General features: G+C 39.2%; 1 protein-coding gene across 3 annotated transcripts; it reads left to right on the top strand.

Annotated features, from left to right (window-relative positions):
• Nucleotides 1–4358: 4358 nt before the first annotated feature.
• Nucleotides 4359–18077, top strand: azi2 (5-azacytidine induced 2). Of its 3 annotated transcripts, none has more exons than XM_046399032.1 (9): nt 4359–4833; nt 7586–7839; nt 9090–9206; nt 9424–9523; nt 11089–11222; nt 11682–11746; nt 13646–13770; nt 14918–14968; nt 15814–18077. In XM_046399032.1, the coding sequence occupies exons 1-9, from the start codon at nt 4731–4733 to the stop codon at nt 16251–16253; spliced, it is 1389 nt and encodes a 462-aa protein (XP_046254988.1). In that variant the 5' UTR covers nt 4359–4730; the 3' UTR covers nt 16254–18077. The 3 variants fall into 3 exon arrangements, with proteins under 3 accessions (XP_046254988.1, XP_046254989.1, XP_046254990.1); XM_046399034.1 differs by lacking the exon at nt 4359–4833 and adding an exon at nt 5516–5678; XM_046399033.1 differs by lacking the exon at nt 14918–14968 and having other exon boundaries at nt 4361–4833.
• Nucleotides 18078–18671: the final 594 nt, after the last annotated feature.

Here is an 18671-nt window from a genome sequence, read left to right as displayed (position 1 = left end):
GGCACATCTCGTTTGTTCATTTCAGAACCAAACAGCCCATTTCCCCACTTTCCACACAGAGTTACATGATGAGGCAAGACTAGGTGTGTACTGGTTTCACCATCTAGGTGATTCATTTTAAATCCGTTTACAAAAGTGGAGATTTTCACATTTAATTCTGTGTCAACAAACTAATGGTGCTAAAACAAATGCTACTTATGTGTGATAAGGCTGACTTGATGAGTTCAAAGGGATTATACTGTTAAAGAGGCAACAACAGTACCAAAATTTCCCCTTATAAATATACAGAAGAGGGATTTACAAGGCAATAAAGGGCTGATGAGTATATTGTTTTCACTGATACTGCATTTTGGCTTCCCCTGACAGAGTCAGATCAGAGTTCATAATATGACCATCTGCTATAATTTAATTTCTACTGTAGACTAGAGTTGAAATTTGGATGATTCTGATAAAATTACAGCAAGAACAGACAAAATGCTGTGAGCAATACATTAGAAAACAAATTTGAGAAGTTTTCTTTTATTTCCCAGTATAGCTGAAAGAACAATATCACAATAATTAGAATGTGACATTTATCAACAAATAAGGGTGAATCATTGCTATGATGTAACACAAGTTAAATTCATTTTATATCCAATGTTTTTAATATCAGTTTCACCATCAAAATCAGCAGAGCAATGAAGATGTTGTAAATAATGCATCTGACCTACCAGGTGGACTGAAGAAAAGCAAAATATTTAAGACCGAGAGACTGTACTGCCACAATTTTCCTTCAATGCACTGAACTGTATTTATGAACTTTAAAAGTCTTGACTTCAGGTTATTCAATTATAAGATGCTACGATATCTTATTGACCTTCAGATACCTAAGTATAGCACTGTCATATTCATTCATTATACTTTTTCTTTTGGTCGATTGCATGAAAAAGTATAGTGGGTGGTGACACTGTACTATAATCAAAGCAACAGAGGTTCTTTAATGGAGCAAAATAATGTACAACAGGGAACAAAAAGGAAGGACAATGAAAAGTCTAACAGCTCTGTGTAATCAGAAAGAGAGCCATGTCCCCATCCAACCTACACAGTATGTTGTTGTGTACAGAAGGACACTGAATGGGGCAACGACACTAAATATGAAACAAGACACGCGTAACTCTTTGGAATGTCAGCGAGCTACTATTCAATTCAGATCACACCACTGCAAATGCAAAATGTACTATGCTGACTAACACAAGTGAAATAAATTATTCAAAGACATTACCACTGGCCTAAACAATGGCCCTCAAACTTCAAGCCATTCCCTTCCGCAATGCTCTTCTGGATGACTGGCATAAAAACACTCCTCAAAGTCAACTGTATGACCACATTCGGAAACAAATATTGTGGCAAATATGTTAATTCAAACTGTTAAACTATCTTCTTAATCTTCTAATATCTTAAAACAAGCAAAAATGAACAAGTAACTCTTTATGTCCTATTTACTTTTAGAAACTTGTATCTAAAAGTGATCTGTCTGTTCCATTAAACATGTCATGCTTGCTTTGTATCTCTATTACAAGAAGCAACTCATATCAAACATTAGCCTTTCTCTCATCATTCTGTTGGCTTTCTGTCTGGCATTGGTACCTCTGCCAGTCATTTGACCCAGCTGACCTTGTGTGATAGAGACCGCTAAAGAAGCCATCAGTCAAGTATGGTTCTGGTGTCCTCCTGGCCCAGCCTGTGAGCTCAGCCTCCTCAGGTCCTCCCTGCTGGCTGCACTCTCAAACCTGAAGCCCTCTATGACCAAGGTCTCACCGTCCTCCTCCATGCTGGCCTGACACTCCAGCTGAATCTGTCACAACAACAACATGCATTAGACCACACTGTGCACAGTGCGCCTGAGCATATAAAATGCATATAAAACAGCATGTTGTACACCTCATGTTGCATTTACGATGAGTAAAAACTTAGCAAAGAGTTTTTAAAGGCAAAGACAGCAGCAGATGATGCGCAGTGTGTATGTGTGAGTGAAAGAAAACCCTTCAATTATGCCTATAAACTAACATTAACATTAATACATTTAGCTGTTTTCCCAGCACTACTCATCAATAGTACAGTAAAGTTTGTAAAGTTGTAAAGTTTCTGCTAAAGGGGTTAATAACACTTATTACTAGAAGCTACTAATATTTTTAATGTTACAATTCATAATTAACCCAGAAATTTTTTCACAGTTTTTGCGGTACAAAAAATTAAGATGTGTACTTTGAATGTCAATAAGTACATAAGAAAGCATCAAAATAGAATTTGTTTCTCCTGGGTCTCAAATGTCCACAAATGTTGGCAACACCCCTGACCAGACTACCTCAGATTTCTGTACTGAGTGAATGTAAGAGCTCTACCTTCTTCCAGACAGTATAAATGAATACTCAGTGTCAGACAGGGGAAGAAGACAAGCAGAAGAAAGAAAACAAAACTTACAGCTGACCAACTAAGCACCTTAAAGACAGCATGATTAAGATTTGACTAACAAAAAAAAATAAATTGTATAAAAAAACTTAAATAAGCAGGTTATGGAAATGCTGCAGTCATGGTCATAGGATGGTCAGAGTATTTGCCCGCATGCTGCCTCTATGCGCACCGTTCTGCATCGTCGCTGGTGAGAGGGGCCGGTTGATGTACACCAGTCCAGTATCTCCTCTATGTCTCTCAGCAGCAGCAGTGCCTTTGACAACACTGCAAACACATTTACACATAAAATCCATTATTAGTCCACATCTCTACCATACATATACCATATATTTGGTATGTTCCAAATAATTTCTCATTTGAAGTGCTGCACCACTGCTGCAGGCATTTTTTTAAGCTACTGCTAATACGAGCACAAATATATAACCACAAAATAGTTAAAGCTGTAATGAGATGGAACGTGTAACACTTGTTGCTTCATACTGGACAGTTTGCACTGAAGGGTATCTCTTAGGCAGAGAAAAGCATCTTTACAAGATGGGACGAGCACATGACTGACAAACTCTTGGTCTGGTCTTTATGTATGCCTTTATGTCCCCCCAAAGACAACAATACAATAACCTGAAAATCGCATAAGTTATCAATATCTGTTATTGAAATGACGGTGGAAAAGTTACTTTCTGTTATTGACTCTAACGACATTAACCTGAAATCAAGACTGGTGTTTCACAGAAAAAAATGGATTAGCTTTGAACTGTGAAAAATAAGCTAAATACAAAAAATATCTAACAATAAATTATATTTGGATATCAATAAAGCGTTATACTCTGAAAATGTTTTTTTTCCTCACCAAAAGAATACGGAGAAAACTATAATTAACTAAACTAATGCACTAATGCAGTGACAGGGAAGTGAGTAAAAAAGCATTACTGATTGTGCTGTTATACGAGTGTTTGGCTTACACTCAGGAGTCTTCAAGATGCAGGCTTCAGGATCCTCTTGACATGTCGACATGTCGATCTTCGGTCTACAGCTTTTTCCACAGGCAAAGCACAGGGTTTGTGTTTCACACTTTTGTCTAATATGGCCTTGAAGGTGATTAAAACAGCACATTTAGAAAACACACAGTATAAATATACCCCAAAAACATAAACTTAAAATTTCATTATGTAGGATTTAGAGGGATCTATAGGCAGAAATGGAATACAATATTCATAATTATATTTTCTTTAGTGTATAATCACCTGAAAATAACAACACTGAATATAACAGTGGATTAATACAAACCTTAGAAATCATGAAAACAAGTGCACAACCAGCATCTGTTTTGGCTTTCTCGTAGACTTGGTGAATTGTTCACGATACAATATAACCCCTTATATTAATTAGAGATGTTGGCTAGAAAATATTTGCATGAACATATACTGAACATGTGGATGTTTTTGTATAATCATACTGTACACACGCTTTAATGTTCTGTCAGGTACAATTTCTGTCTGCTGGTAAATGTCATACTAACGAACAGCAAAGCTCAACTCTCATTATCAGATACATATGGTACTGAAAGAGGAACTGGACACTTCATGTCCATTGGTATTAGGGAATTTGACTTAACTAGGAAACCACTAACAGCTTGATATTAAATTCAATATTACGACCACTGCGACAAAGAAAATTAACAAGTAACATTTCATTTAATCTAGATATTAACCCTAACCCTTTTTATTTGGTGACTGTCGGTGATAGTTAGCTAGCGAGCTACACTAATATATCTATCGGCTAAATTAAAAAAACAAACAAAAAAAAAACGTAATTTGTCAATAATACAAGACTATTTTCATCAATGAAAGAAACTGACAGTTATATGTCTGTGAAAGGTAATCTTACCTTAATTTAACAGGTGAGCAAATACTGGATAAGTTATGCTAGGTACAAAGTGTCGTCTGCTTCTATCAGCGCTTACCGGTAGTTGTTTGCCAATTTGCTCCACCGGCTCTCAAATAAACGTACAATATGAAAAGGAGATGGTCCTCCCATCCAACACTTTGGTTCTGGGCACCTCACCAAGCATGAGCCCTAATTATTTGATGACCCTTTGATATTGTTGTCTACTAAGGCACCACCATCACGGCCATTGAACTTTATCAGACACAATGCAAGTGGTGTAGTGCAGGGCATACGACCTATCAACTTATTTTTCAGTCGGCAAGGTGTATACCAACATCCAAATCGCGACATTAATGTGCTGAAAGCTACACCTTTTTTTCCTGGTTGACGAAGGCATGAGAGAGACGACATCATGGGACAAATGTATGGCGCCGGTTATATCCTCTGCCCAACGACACCGAGTGACACAGGTGCTGCCTCTTCATTTACAACTGAGGGGTAAGACAGGGAGCCAAATCGGCAGTAGGGAGGATTAAGGTGGGTTGTCTTTGTCTGAAATCGTCTTCGGGCAGTCCAGGCAGACCCTTCTCTACTCTGCTACTACTCTTTGGGACCATAACTTAATTAAAAGCCGGTTGCAAAGTTATTAAATGCTGACGTTTTGGTTTGAAGCCATCTTGGACCGGCGGCAGTGAGACTCACCAATCATCTGTCTATTTCCAGAATTGTTAATCCGCGAACAAATCAACATCATGAGAAAACACGGAGGGCAGTGTTTCTGAGACACCACCTCTTACATCTAGTTGGCCGAAGTGATGGTCGAGGATCTATACTTATACATTGTACACATTTATACATTGTTTTTTAGTTTGTTTAAAAGTAAGCCATTGAGTCCAGTTTGTTTATTTATGTTCTATCCAGATAGTTTTAAAATGGGACATAGATTAAGAGTATACCACCACACTGCTTAAAAAAATAGGCTAGTAACCTCGAACTCTACAGAGGGTAATAGAACCCTCTAAACTCCCTCTTTTACATTTATCCAACTCAATTGCGTTAAAATCTAAATATTTTCTTTTTATTTTAATGAAGACTTATTTTCTTCAACGCGCACAAACTGGTAGTGTAATCATCTGTAGTTACATCGTGCCTTTATTTTGAAAGGACTTAACAGTCAAGTGACTCCCGGAAGTTTTTGTTTCCTCACCTGTCAGTTCTGACACTGTGCGAGTGTCCAGCCTCCTCTCTTTGTTTTTCCTCGAGAAACAGGTCTTCTTTTTGCAAGAATCAATGATAATCCAATTTGGCCAACTGACACCCTATTGAGGACAGCATCTAACACGGTTAGTGAAAGTCTAGAGGGAAAAATAATCGACTGCTTTTCCTTCACCTAGCCACTAATAGCCAGAAGACGTTAGCTAAGCGCTAGCTAACTGTTATCATCATAACAAATGGATCATTTTAATCACCGTAGCTATTGTTACACATTCCACGATATTCTAGGTTATTGTTTACTAATTGTGTTATTCATTATGAAACCTATTTTAGAGCTTTCTGTTGACGTGTGTCGGTTGTCTACAGAGATCGTGGAAGCTAGCACCATAACGTTAGCATCTTATACAGACGAGATTCATTGATTGTTTACATCCCGATTCCGACTGCTTTTCGGTGTCTCTTTAAACGAAACGGCGTATCTTCATTGCTGTCAATACCCCACTAGCTGTTAGCTCTCGTGTATTATCGAGGCTAGTTTAACGAAATGACGTTGCTCCTCGTGTATTGTTTTGGATTCAGGTTGACTTTCGTTTTAAGTTAGTGTTACTTGCTGGGTTCGCTTTCGATTTTACCAGTTTCAGAAGTCATCCTTCAAAGTCATCGGTTTTGCGTTTGTGTTTCACTCTGTTTGTATCCACGGCATTAATGCAATAGCCTGTCCGGTTATTGTTCTGAAACTTATTTTTGTAAAAGCTTCGGCCTTCAGTCGTAAAAACTTGGCTCCTCAGTGTTTGCTGCATCATTGCATGCTGACATCATTAGCTAGCAGTGTCTGTACGGTCTCTCCTACCGAGCCACAGGATCGAGAGGGGTGTGGGGTTGAGGATAGTTTTAGGCTCTGTCTGTCTCAGCTAGATTGGATGGACTGCTTTAATTCTTGCTAGCACACTCCATAACATCAAGCTTGTACTCAAATCAGTGCGAGAGTATTTTCTCCTATTATCCCGTGCATAATCAAAATTTATCTTTGTGTTCTTTCCACAAATTATGTGGTTTTCTATACATACAGCCTTTCATGTAGGCAGTCATGTGGCTCAAGTCTATGTGCCTAAGTAATAGTGCACCCAATTGTCCCAGATACTGCAAATAGCAAAGCTTCCAATTTAAGCTCGATAAAGTTCACATAGACTGTTATAGAGCTAGCATCACTTATAAACACATTGCAAATGCTTTTTAGATGTTCACACACCCTAACTCACATATTTAAAAAAAACTGTGGAATATTAAAATCAAGTATGGCACAGGACTTAAGTTTGTTGGAGATGGAATCAACTTTTTTCAAGAAATATGTCTGTTTCTGTAAAGTTGGCTTGATGGTGCACTGAACTCATTCGTATGTGCCCTCATTATGTTTGCTGAGTCAGTTTTGTCACATTAGACTCAGCTGTAGACCTGTTGTTAAACTCTTGCATGAAGTAATGCTGAAGCAAAACACACCTGTCAAATAAACATTCCATCAACCAATAACACAACTACATTAGGTTATTTAACATTAGGTGAGAAGGTTAAAAGGTGTACAGTTTCTGAACCTCTTAAACCCCTTTTCCTTAAATGTAAGTTTCCTTCAGATCTGTACCAAACAATGTATATGAAGTGCAATTGCTAAAAACATAAATGCATCACAGTTGGTAGCTTTTTCCTTGTGAAAATGTCCCTTGCACACAGGAAATGATACATTGTACATTTCCTGCAGCAGTGGTTTTCTATATAGGAAATAGAAGACCATCTCATAGAAGCATGCTCTGTGAAAAGAGTGCCATCTACAGAATCAAATTAAAAACAGTCACATCTCTGGGACACTGATTTCAGAATGATCTGTGAGGAATGTAGTATAAAGCAGAGAAATAGCCAACTATCCCCTAACATGTCACGATAATAACATTTTGAACAGAAGGTCATGAAATGCTTTTTGATAGAAGGTGCTAACTTAAGAGATTTTTCACTTTAAAAATGAAACTCCTCGTGTAATCCCCAGGTTTTCTATCTGCTATAGAGAAGGCCTGTGCAGGCATGGAGCCCTTGACAGTGGATGATGACATTTGCATCCTCAAACATGAGACGGCCTACACTGCGGTTGGTGAGAGTCCTGTATCAGTGTGTGCCGGGGATGAATCTGTTGCTTCCCACTTCGCCCTGGTCACGGCCTACGAGGACATCAAGAAGAGGCTTAGAGACACAGAGCGAGAGAATACCTTGCTGAGGAAGAGGGTTAAACAGCTGGAGGATAAGGTATAAATGTAAACAAAGATTGATGGTGGGAGAGAAGCAAGGAGAAGATGGAAGAAAGAGATAATAGCATCAGGAGAATAAAGTAAAAGAACATACTGCTTATGCAGACGGGTAAACAGCCAGAGAGCAAAATTTAGAGAGGGTGCACTATAGACAGAGATGCCTTAAAATAGATTTTTTTTTTTTAAACTTTCCAGGACATCAGAATTATAGACGAACACAAAAGGCTCAAGAAAAGTTTAAAAAAAAGTCAGCAAATTCACAGCTCACCGCACAATATGTGCCTCTGGGTGAGCCTGCATCCCAGCATCATTAATATTGTTGGCCCATAGTCAAAGCTATAAAACAATAAGAAATAATTCTGCACTGTCTTAAAACAAAGAGGAGGTCTGGAAAAGTATGGCATTGCCAAACAGTGTGTTGGAGCACTTGCTGGAGGGGGCTCCTGAAATCAGGAGTGACAAAAACAAAAGATTGAGCACAATACAGAGAGAGCTATTTAAACAGGAAATGTCTTAATACAGATGGTAGACTTAAGTGAAAGTGCCACACAACATGTGGGCAGAGTTACCTCTAGTTTCAGCTGTGATATGTGGGCGAGCAGTGAGTTCACTATGTTCCACAAGCCCTCTTCTTTTTTAGTCACCAAAGAAAATGTCCTTTCTCCAGTTTTCCCCAGAAAACAGAAATATGCAATCGTTCACCTTCTGAACTCAAGTTTTTTTTTTCTAAGAATTGCTTTGTTAAAAAACACATTTCATTCAAACTTGACAAAATCAAAATAAAACTCACCAAAACTGCCTTGGTTAGCCATGCTACTGTTCCATCTGCCACCAAACCTGGTTCAGTGAAAATTTACCCCTTAATTCACCAAGTTAGATGTCAAAATATTCTGGGTCTGCACACTGCTTTTCTCTCTCTGCTGTTGCTGTCCTCTTTGTGCTATTGGGTCAGCTTGCTGAACAAACTCTGTCACTCATTTTTGGAGGCAGACTATAAAATAGCAAAATAAAATGACAAAAATAACCCAAACATAACAACTGGCGATGGACCTAATGCCTAATGCTGGTATAATTGGTCCAGTCACTCAACCATAGTTGCTTCTATGGAAATCTGTTTTTGGTATACTGCAGCACTTTTTGTGTCAAGATAGGATGTGGTGGGAGGAAAGTAATTTCCTACCACAGATATTTAAATGAAATGAAATTGATCTCTTCTCTTCCTGTTTATTTTATCTATCACCGCTGCAGCTCTTCAGGCCAGAGGCTCCTCCATCAGAGGGTCCCCAGTACGTGAACAAGGCCTTCAGTGCTTACCGAGGTATCTATATAGAGAAGGAGGACCTGCAGATGGAGCTTAACAAACTGGTGCGTTTACTGATTAATTTGAATCTTCCTGAAATTAGCACAAAGATCTTTTTCAGTCAGTTTTTAAGTGGAAACACTGTATTTATTTTGCTTAAATCCACTATGATATTATGACAGAAAACACAGCAAAGGTGCATCTGTCTTGTATGGACCTGAGAGAGAGAGAGAGAGTGAGAGTTTGTTTTCTATGCCATAATCTCCTGTTTTTTTCTCTTAGAAAAAGGAAAAGAGTGAGAGTGAGAGGTTGCTGACGGAGCAGCTACAGGCCAAAGAGTTGGAGCTCCTTCAGCTGAGGACGGAGATGGAGACCAGCCAAGGTACGGGTAGAACGAACAGGGTTGCCTTTTACTCTATAACAGCATTGTTTTAAAGGCTGTGTAAACAATGGCAAAAACGTGCTTAGTGTGTGTGTGTGTGTTTTGGAAATTACTTTCAGAGTGTGTGGTTTACAGTGTATGATTTGATTCAAGAGTCTTTATTGTCATTATGCAAGCATAACGAAATTTTGTGCAGATTCTCGGCTTAAAAACACACTTATAAATAGTCAGCAGAAAATTAAAATTGCACACTTAAGAAAAATTATAAAAATATAAAATACAAAATACAAAATGAGGTAGATAAAGTGCAGTTAGTGCCAGTCCATGGTATGCTGTGTGTGTGTATGCAGATAGACGGGGGAGGGTGTATGTGTGAAGTCCTGTAGGGGGGTGGGACGTGAGTGTGTCACTGTATGGGGGTTATTGCTTTAACAGCTCTGGGGACCTCCTGTAGTCCACTATGACCTCCTTGGTCTTGCTGATGTTCAGGATGAGGTTGTTCCTGGAACACCACTGTGTCAAGTTCTGGACCTCATCTCTGTAGTGGGTCTCATCACCCGCCGATGTGATACCACTGAGGCAATGCCAATACTAAGATGACAAAATGAGGGGTAAAAAGTACCTAATAGGTTTACTCAAATATCATCTTCATGTACAGTCTTGAGTGTTGAGTATTTAAATTTTATTCTGCTTAATACTGGGGGTGTCACAGTTTCAATTACAAATTAATTAAAAGATGGAACAGTGATCAAAATGAACTTTCTATTTTGATCACTGAAATCAAAAGCAGGGTCACCCATTCTTGCAGTATTTCTTTCTTTCAACTCCCACGTTCTTTCGTGCATCTGACGTACATCCAAAGGAGAAAAAATCAAAAAGAAAACAACACAAAGACAACAAAGCTAGCTTACCTGTAGCCTGCATCTACCCTCTCAGACACTTACCCATGCATACAAAGATGATCGACTGACCAGAAGTACCAGAAGCAACTCTGACAGCATGGGAGATGTTGGATTTATTTTATTTTTGTTTGTTATTTTGTAATAAATAGATTTTACATACAAAACCTGTGATCAACTTGCACAATGATAGATTTGATGATTTATGAATTTTAATTACCCAGAAATGTTCAAATTAAAATTTGCTCTGACTTTACCAGCTACAATAATCTTCACACATTAATGCATCAGTGGAAACAAAACAGTAATATTATGTATTTAATATTATAATGCTCTGAAAGGGGCCGTTGCATAAGAATCACTGTTCTGTTTGGTACTTTTAGTGCATATTGTTAATAATACTTCCATGTATTAACTCTTGGAATATTACATGGAATATCTGAATGCAGGTGTTAATGTTGGCTATTTACTTTAATTATACAAATCCATATATTAGCTTTACATATTAAATTGTATTTCACTTTATGTAACTGAGTTATCATATCAAATAAAACAACTGATTGACTGTAATTGCAATTAATATACAGTAAACTTCATCAAAGTGATAATCAACATGTTATGTTAAAAGTAGTAATGCAACAGTGTTTTTTTATCTGTTGGGTGCAGTGATGAAGAGCCTGAACAGCCCTCAGGACTACTGGCAAGTGAACATGGTCAGCACTGAGCGGAAGATCCAAAAACTGCAGGAGGAGCTGAAGAGGGTGACACTGGAAAACAGTAGACTGCTGGAGAGAAGTCGGGTAAGTAAAGGCGGTAAGGTAGAGTTGAAAAGACGTGAGAGAATAATGGAAAATGGGAGGATGGAGGGAAAAAGGGGTAAGATAAGAGGGACTGGAGAGAGCAGTACTGAAAAACAGCAGACTTTTTGGAGAAATATGGTGTCACTAAAGGAGAGGTAAGTCATGGAGAAGAGGTATTAGGGCCCAGTCAGAGAAGGGGACACTGAGAAACAGAGACTGGTGGAGAGACATTGGACTGGGGTAAGAGCAGAGATGGATATGCTCCAACTTAAACAGTAGAAAAAATGCTGAAGGATGGAAGAGAGAAACGGGGAGAGAAGGGAATATGGGTTGAAAGGCACTGAAGTGTCAGGAGCTCTGAGTGATGTTAAAATAAAATAAAAAAGACATGAGAATACTTAAAATCAGTGTCAGACACAATCCCTACTCTCTATTGTGCCTAACTGTACTCTGTTTCAGGAGGAACCTCAAGGTCTGAATGGACCAGGCTTGGACCAGACCTGTGACGCAAAATTTAATGCAAGGTATAGTGTTTAATGAAGAGCGACTCCCAATTCAAATCCTAGCCCCCATTTTAGTTATTTCACTTACACTCTGGGCGGCACAGTGGTTCAGTGGCTAGTGCTGTCGTCTCACAGCAAGAGGGTTTCATGTTCAGATCCTGGTCTGGGCCCTTCTGTGAGGAGTTTGCATGTTCTCCCTGTGCCTGCGTGGGTTTTCTCCGGGTCTCCGACTTCCTCCCACAATCCCAACAACATGCACATTAGGTTAATTGGCTACTCTACGTTACCCCTAAGTGTGAGTGTGTGCGTGTGTGGTTGTCTGTCTTTGTGTGTCAGCCCTGTGATTGACTGGTGACCAGTCCAGGTTGAACCCCGCCTCTTGCCTGTAGTCAGCTGGGATAGGCTCCAGCCCCCCTGCAGCCCTGATGGATGGATGGATAGTGTTCAGAAGTGATCATCAGTGTAAGACTGAACTCATTTATCCTAATGTAGACTCCAGAAGCCTCAAAGTTAATTTCCTCATTTCAAGCTTTTTACAGAATTCACAATATCCATTTCAAGATGTTCAATGTGATTGTTGTTGTTTGTTTTCTGTGTTCATGTTTTTCACAAGACAGCTTGTGAATGCAGGGTTTTCTGCTTGCACTTTAATGTAAAGTAAGTAAGTCAGTAAAACATTCCTGATTTGTTTTCTAATGCAAAATGCAATAAATATGACACCTGGAGCAGATTTTAAGTCTCTGCAGTTTACATCATACCTGATGTAAAATGAATTCAGTTGCTTTAAAACACCAGATTGAGCCTTTAAACATGTGCAAAAAGTTACAAGAAAAGATATGAGGAGCATCACTGGGGCAAATGATCAAATCGGCATATACAGTGTTATTGCACAGTGCCTGCTGGTGTTGTAATTGTCTCCTTTTGCCACTAGAGGATGGTGCTGCTTTATACATTTGGAATCATATGCAGATAACCTCATCTAAACGTTTATCAGCACCAACTAAACAGTTAACGCTTGTGTTCTTTAGAAATAGTTTAAATTTGCAGTGTTTTGATGTACACAAGGTCTATAGCATGCAGAATCACCTTCCACCTATTTGTCAGTGAGGATAATCGCCCATAAATTGGCGTCTCATTTCTCATTTCATGAAGAAAATTCTGTTTGTGGTGCAGTATAATTGTTTCACTTGTCAGCAGTTTTCAGATGGTGATAGTTTTTAGCAGCACAAAAAGCTTTAGTTTTTCTCACAATTTTTCTCCCCTCGAGTTTTAGGCAGGTGTTTGAAGTTAGGGCAAAGTGTTGATGAGATTTTGTATCTTTACGTAAGATGTGGACGGGACATTTTTATAAGTGCTGACTCAAATACCAGCAGTTTTTTCTTGTTGTTGCTTTTTAACACAGCTGTTGCTGCTGGATGGGTTAACATTTAATTCATCAATAAGTTTATCTTTTTCATTACAAGAATGGCATTATCATTACTGTTTTGCAAATCTCTGAAAAGTAGTCAAAAGGTGCTGTCATTATGTGAACTTAAGGGGATTATGCTCCACAGCTGTGGAATAAAATGGCTTTAAATCCGCACAGCTGCTTAAATGTGTCAGCAAAGAAACAAACGAAACAGCAGAATTAGTTATCATGAAGAAATCACTCTGTTAACTGTAATTCTCCAGTAAGAGAACAATTCTCCAGTCTTTCTGTTAGGTGTTAAACAACTCGGTTTCAGCAATAGTGTACCCTACAAACGTCCTATGTCACTTTCTTTTACAAAGTTTCAAAAAAGTTGTTTGCACAAGATGATTTCTTTCTTGGGAGGTCCAATAGTATCTGAGACTTTTGAACGGCACTACAGTGAGACTATGAGCCACGACTTCCAGTGCCTTAAACATAATGTTTAAATGAAAAGTTCTGTCTCTCTGCAGGCAGAGCAGCATGCAGCAGACTTACGAGGCCTTGTGCTGCGAAGTCACTCGTCTCCATTCAGAGCTGAAGCACCAAACGGGCCTGATTAGGAAACTCAGGCCGCTCATTAGTGAGACAAGACAAGGTAGGCCCCACACACAGACAACAAACAAGCACGTGGATGCACTCTGCCTTGTGATATTGTTGGTGTATTTCTTACCACAGATCATTCCTTCTCTGTTTGTTTGTGTCAGTTTATGTGATAACCCACCAGCACTGCTCCCTGTCTGCCTTTCACACCTCTTCAGTGCCAGTATATACAACAGGGGAAGCACTCCTAAATTCCCTCATAGCAGACACTCACAGGTTGCCACTGAGATGCAGTGATTGCAACCTTGAAATATTTTCTTTAGATCCCCTCTGTCTCCCAGATTTGTATAAAATATATATATTTATATAATATCTTTATCATTTTCTGATGTAAAATATATTAACATTTGTAAATTTTGCTTATACTTACCATTCATAAATGTAATTGTACCTAAGTTTTTGGATCTGGCCTGTTGTACACCTAACACTTTGAAAGAGGCTTCAGTCTGAAAGACTTTAGTGACAACACAGGAGACACGTGTACACTAGAAAATGTTAAATAGAGAGGAAAACACTAAAATATGAATTTAAAGACTACAGTTTGAGAGCATGTGTCAATAGTCTAAGTGCCACATAGTGTCAGATTTACAGTCTATGTTCATTTCCGGGAACTATCAGTCCAAAGAACAGGGTTACCACCGCCTCTCTTCAGTTAAGGAAAGACTTTTCTGAAAAAGTTCTACTTACCAAGAAGACTTCTCTTGCCCTGTCTTGTTGCAATTTGTATAAGGGTGTGATAAGACTGTGGTTATTATCGAAGTACTCAAACACTTTGATAGAGGACATCGTGAAATGCTGTCCCTCCTTCCCTCTGTGATGATGTGTACTAGCCCAGGAGAGATTACCTCTGTTGTCAATTCCCTCTGAGTGTGAGAAGTGAAGACTAGGAGGTGAAAATTAGAATGAAATATGGCAAGAAAATAAATCTTGGCCTATTTATTCCACTGAATAAGGGGGTAATCTTTAACTTAGATGAGACTGATGGAGAGAAATAAGAAAAGCAGGAGCGGTGAAGAAAGGGAGAGAGGAGGGGGGGGGGGGGGGGGGGGGGGGGGGAGTGAGCTATGTATTTATTCACTCATATTGTGCATCTGTATTCTTCTAATGTTCCTCCTTTGGAATCACTTTTATTCAAATCCTAGACTCAGGAGACCCTCTCATGAAGAGTAGCAGGGAGGGATGGATGGAGAGAGGTAGGGGGAAAAAGCAAGAGGAGATACTCATTTAAACTTTATTATTCGCTCAAGGCGATTATTTGATAGCAAAGCAATGATGTGTGCGAGATTAGGACCTCTGATTTGTGTACGGATATGCTCTGTGCTGGTGAACAAAACCTAATTATTATTTTGGATATTTACTTATTCACATGCTGTGATATTTATATGGTGCCAGTGGTTTTATTGTTTGATATGTAGCCTGCTGCATGGTGTGAGATTTCACCTCTCTTCTCAGTTTTTATACTATGAGGCTTATTACCTAGTCAAGGATCAACACCACAAATTGAAAGCACCTTGGAATTTTTAAATGTCTGTAGAAACCTACGTTTAATCCACCTGTAAGTAAGGACAGAGATGCACACATGCCAAATATAAAAAGAGACTTCTTCCAGGCATCAGAGGAAAGAGAAGATGGGTTCATTTATGCTGCCATCTGGATTCTACAGACAGCTGTAATGTAGTTAAAAGAACAAATAATCTTCCCACCTTTATAATATATACTAAAATGGAATAAAATGAATCTTAACAAAATCACTAAAGTAGAAATGTGTCACATTTTTTCTAGCTACATATGACGGATGGTAGGAATTACCTAAAAGCTGAGAAGTAAATGTTAAGTTGACATAGCTGTTAATAATGCAGATATAAAGTGTCTAATAACTACTCAGTAGTTATTTTCACGAGAGTTGTCATAAATTGCTTTGAATTATCTGACTGAGTATCCAGTGTGTTTATGACCATGTCCAACCATTTTTTTGCCTTTTGCTCTCATCTTTCTTCCCTCTGCTCTTGTTACTGTCTCCCCCTCCCTTTTTCTCTAGCTGCCCCAACAGTTCCAATCCAGTGTCTTGACGATGTGGAAAAGAACAACAACCACGCAGTTCCACGGGCATCAGTGCCTCGTCCCCCTAGTGCCCCCCCGCTCCCCTCATGCTCCGGCCGCCCATGTCCCCCTGCTGGCGTGCCGTCAGGCTCCCTGCTACCAGACAGTCTGAGGGAGGACTGCTGGTACAATGGGCCCTGGCCCTCCCAGAGCTGTTCAGGAGAGGCTCTGGTTGGCAGCGACACCTGCTCTGCTGTCCTGCCCCCGCCTCCCCTGAACCAGGCCTCCTTAGATGACAGTTCGCGGTCCTTCCCCAGCCCCCCAAAACCCAGTGATGCTATGTTCTGGGAGGGACATGCCACTGCATCCAACTCATCCTCAATTGGTAACTGCACCCCCAGGAGCCCTCCCAATGCTGAGTGGACCAAGCCCTATTGAGAGGAACTTTGATGAAAGGATAGATGATTTAAAAGTGTAACTGTATGGAAAATAAACGAATGGATGAATGAATGGACACACCAACCCTGCCACATAGCTACCACCTAACCTGCCTTAAGTTGATAAGACCACTCCTCTGGGCTGGGCTGGACCTACTGGTTGTGGGAACTGACTGAGGCCAGAGGAGGCTTTTTTGAGGTAAACACTCATCTGTCATCTCTGCACACCGCATCGGTGAACATATCTGACTTTGCAGAAGAAAATTTGATGAGCCCTTCAGAAGAATAGTTTGTCTGTGCGTATGTGTCCTTGTATGCACATGCATACAAGCAGTCTTGTTTGTGTGTGCAGATATACACACATCAAACAGAGTGTGCCTGCGTGTGCAGATCAGTGTGTGGGCATCTTTCGCCTACCTGTGTCTGTATCGTCATAATAAACCTAATAGGGCTCAAAGGGCCTCTTTATCCATTCATTGTGGCCAGTGATTACTGAGGACACAGCATAATACTAGAATTTGTAAAATTGTACTCCAATGCAAGTCTTTATACATTTGATCTTCTGTAAAGTATACAAGGTACATAGTCCCATGTGTCTCATGATCATGCGGAGGAGATGTCTAGGGATAAAAACTTGGTGTGATTGTTTTTGAACTGTGGTCAGGACAGACATACAGTAACTGTAGGATAATCACAGATTTTTGTTCCAAATTTTAACAGCTACCAAATGAAAACTTGAGTTTTACGATCAGTGTAAAAGTCGGTCAACCTGCCTGTGCTGACCAAATCATTTTTCAGAGTGCTTTCGTACACTATTTGGATTTTGGAGGACTCCACATTGAGTAGGAAAGTATTGTGATTAATCTTTAAGTGTCTTTGGCTTTCTGAAATAAAGCACTCCACCCTCACTAGCACCACAAAGGTTCAGTTGTTGATGATTTCACGGAAATTCCACAAGTCCAGCAAGACTCCTTAAAGCTAGCTGTTATCAAACATTCAGTTATCTCAGAACTACTGTCAGAAAATATCTGTTGTTTTTTTTTCTCGGTTGCAAAGGGACACGTAGATGTGAGGCTGTGCATACTTTGAGGTTTTTCTGTAGGATGAAGCGAAAGAACTCTTGGAAAAGGCGTCATGCACTCCCGTATTTGAAACTTTTATTAAGTTGGAAACCTGCTGGAGTTTGTGGAGATTTTAAATTACGGAAAATGTATCTAAACTCTGTACTGTGCTGATGTTAATCTTTGACACATTTGTTTTGCAATATGATATAAGCTGTGTTAAGAGAGACGTTTCTCGTGGAGTTCTCTTTTTAAGAGCCAGATGAGTATATGTACAAGGGAAAAGGACATTATGAGTAGAAGATATACAGAAGGAAGAATGTGCATATTTGTATAAATGTATATGGTGGGCTTCAGTATTCTACCAAAAGCTGTTTTGCACTCCAAACTGTAAGTTTTGTGTTTTTTTTCCTCCCCCATCCCAAAGACTTCTGATGTGTATAAGTGCAGTCAGTGATGGTGGCAAGACAATAAGTCTCATGACCTGAAGAAATGTGAGCTGTGACTTGAAAAATAGGTGCACAAAGCACAAAGGCCCACGTTTGTTGAAAAGGCTTTTTGTTGTTCCATTTCCTTCAGTCTGTTTCATGATAACTGTGGTCTTTATTTTAGTTTTTAAGAAATGTTATTTTACAGCAGTAGTTTCATACTTCTGTAAATGTTTTCCAAACCAAAATGCAATGTACAGTAGATATTGATTATATTTTAGATTTACTGCACTTCGGACTGTTTGTAAATATGATCAATTAAATGAAAGAAAGAAAGTGACTGTGTAAGGTTGCTCTGTGTCCTTATTTTTATTTTTACCAATGAGGTTCTGTAGTTCAGTAAAAACTGTAGGCTTTTACAGATCAAGCCATGTTACAGTTGAAACCAGCAATAACCTTTCCCTTTTTTGCTTCCTCTCCTCATGCATTTTTGAGACATTTGTGATACACTTAACACTTTACAACAGAGCAACAATTCCTACTGTCTGTCACAAGGCCTCCACACTATTGAATCAAATAACTGATTTTCAGATTTGGAACTTTAACAATTAACTAACATAATTAACAGTATGACTTGTGTTTTGCAGCTTCTCACTGTGAGGCTTTGCTGAGTCACACTGTTATGAGTTGAAAACATCTTTTTAAATGTCGAGAAGCAATCTGAAAACACAATTTGAAGTTCTATTGCTTGGAATTTGTCATTACTTAAAGGTAAGGTAGGCAATTTTGCAGAAAGACGTCTGATTACTGAGTCTCGTTCACATTTTATCAGGCTTATCGACCTGTCTATCTTTCTAAAGAATCACCCACTGCACCTTTGGGCTCAATAAATGACATAAGATTAATGTTCACTTGTAATTTCACACCGTA

This window comes from Scatophagus argus, chromosome 9 (genome assembly GCF_020382885.2).
Source record: "Scatophagus argus isolate fScaArg1 chromosome 9, fScaArg1.pri, whole genome shotgun sequence".
In the NCBI taxonomy this organism is placed as follows: Eukaryota; Metazoa; Chordata; class Actinopteri; family Scatophagidae; genus Scatophagus; species Scatophagus argus.
Note: the sequence above shows the minus strand (reverse complement) of the source record. Positions and strands in the feature narration are given on the sequence as shown.

Bases quoted from the DNA above. Each gene is read 5' to 3' on its own strand.
- azi2 (XM_046399032.1), top strand. From the start codon at position 4,731: ATGAGAGAGACGACATCATGGGACAAATGTATGGCGCCGGTTATATCC. The intron at 9,207-9,423 runs GTGCGTTTACTG...TTTTTCTCTTAG, and splicing joins AGATGGAGCTTAACAAACTG to AAAAAGGAAAAGAGTGAGAG. The intron at 14,969-15,813 runs GTAGGGGGAAAA...CTTTTTCTCTAG, and splicing joins GGAGGGATGGATGGAGAGAG to CTGCCCCAACAGTTCCAATC.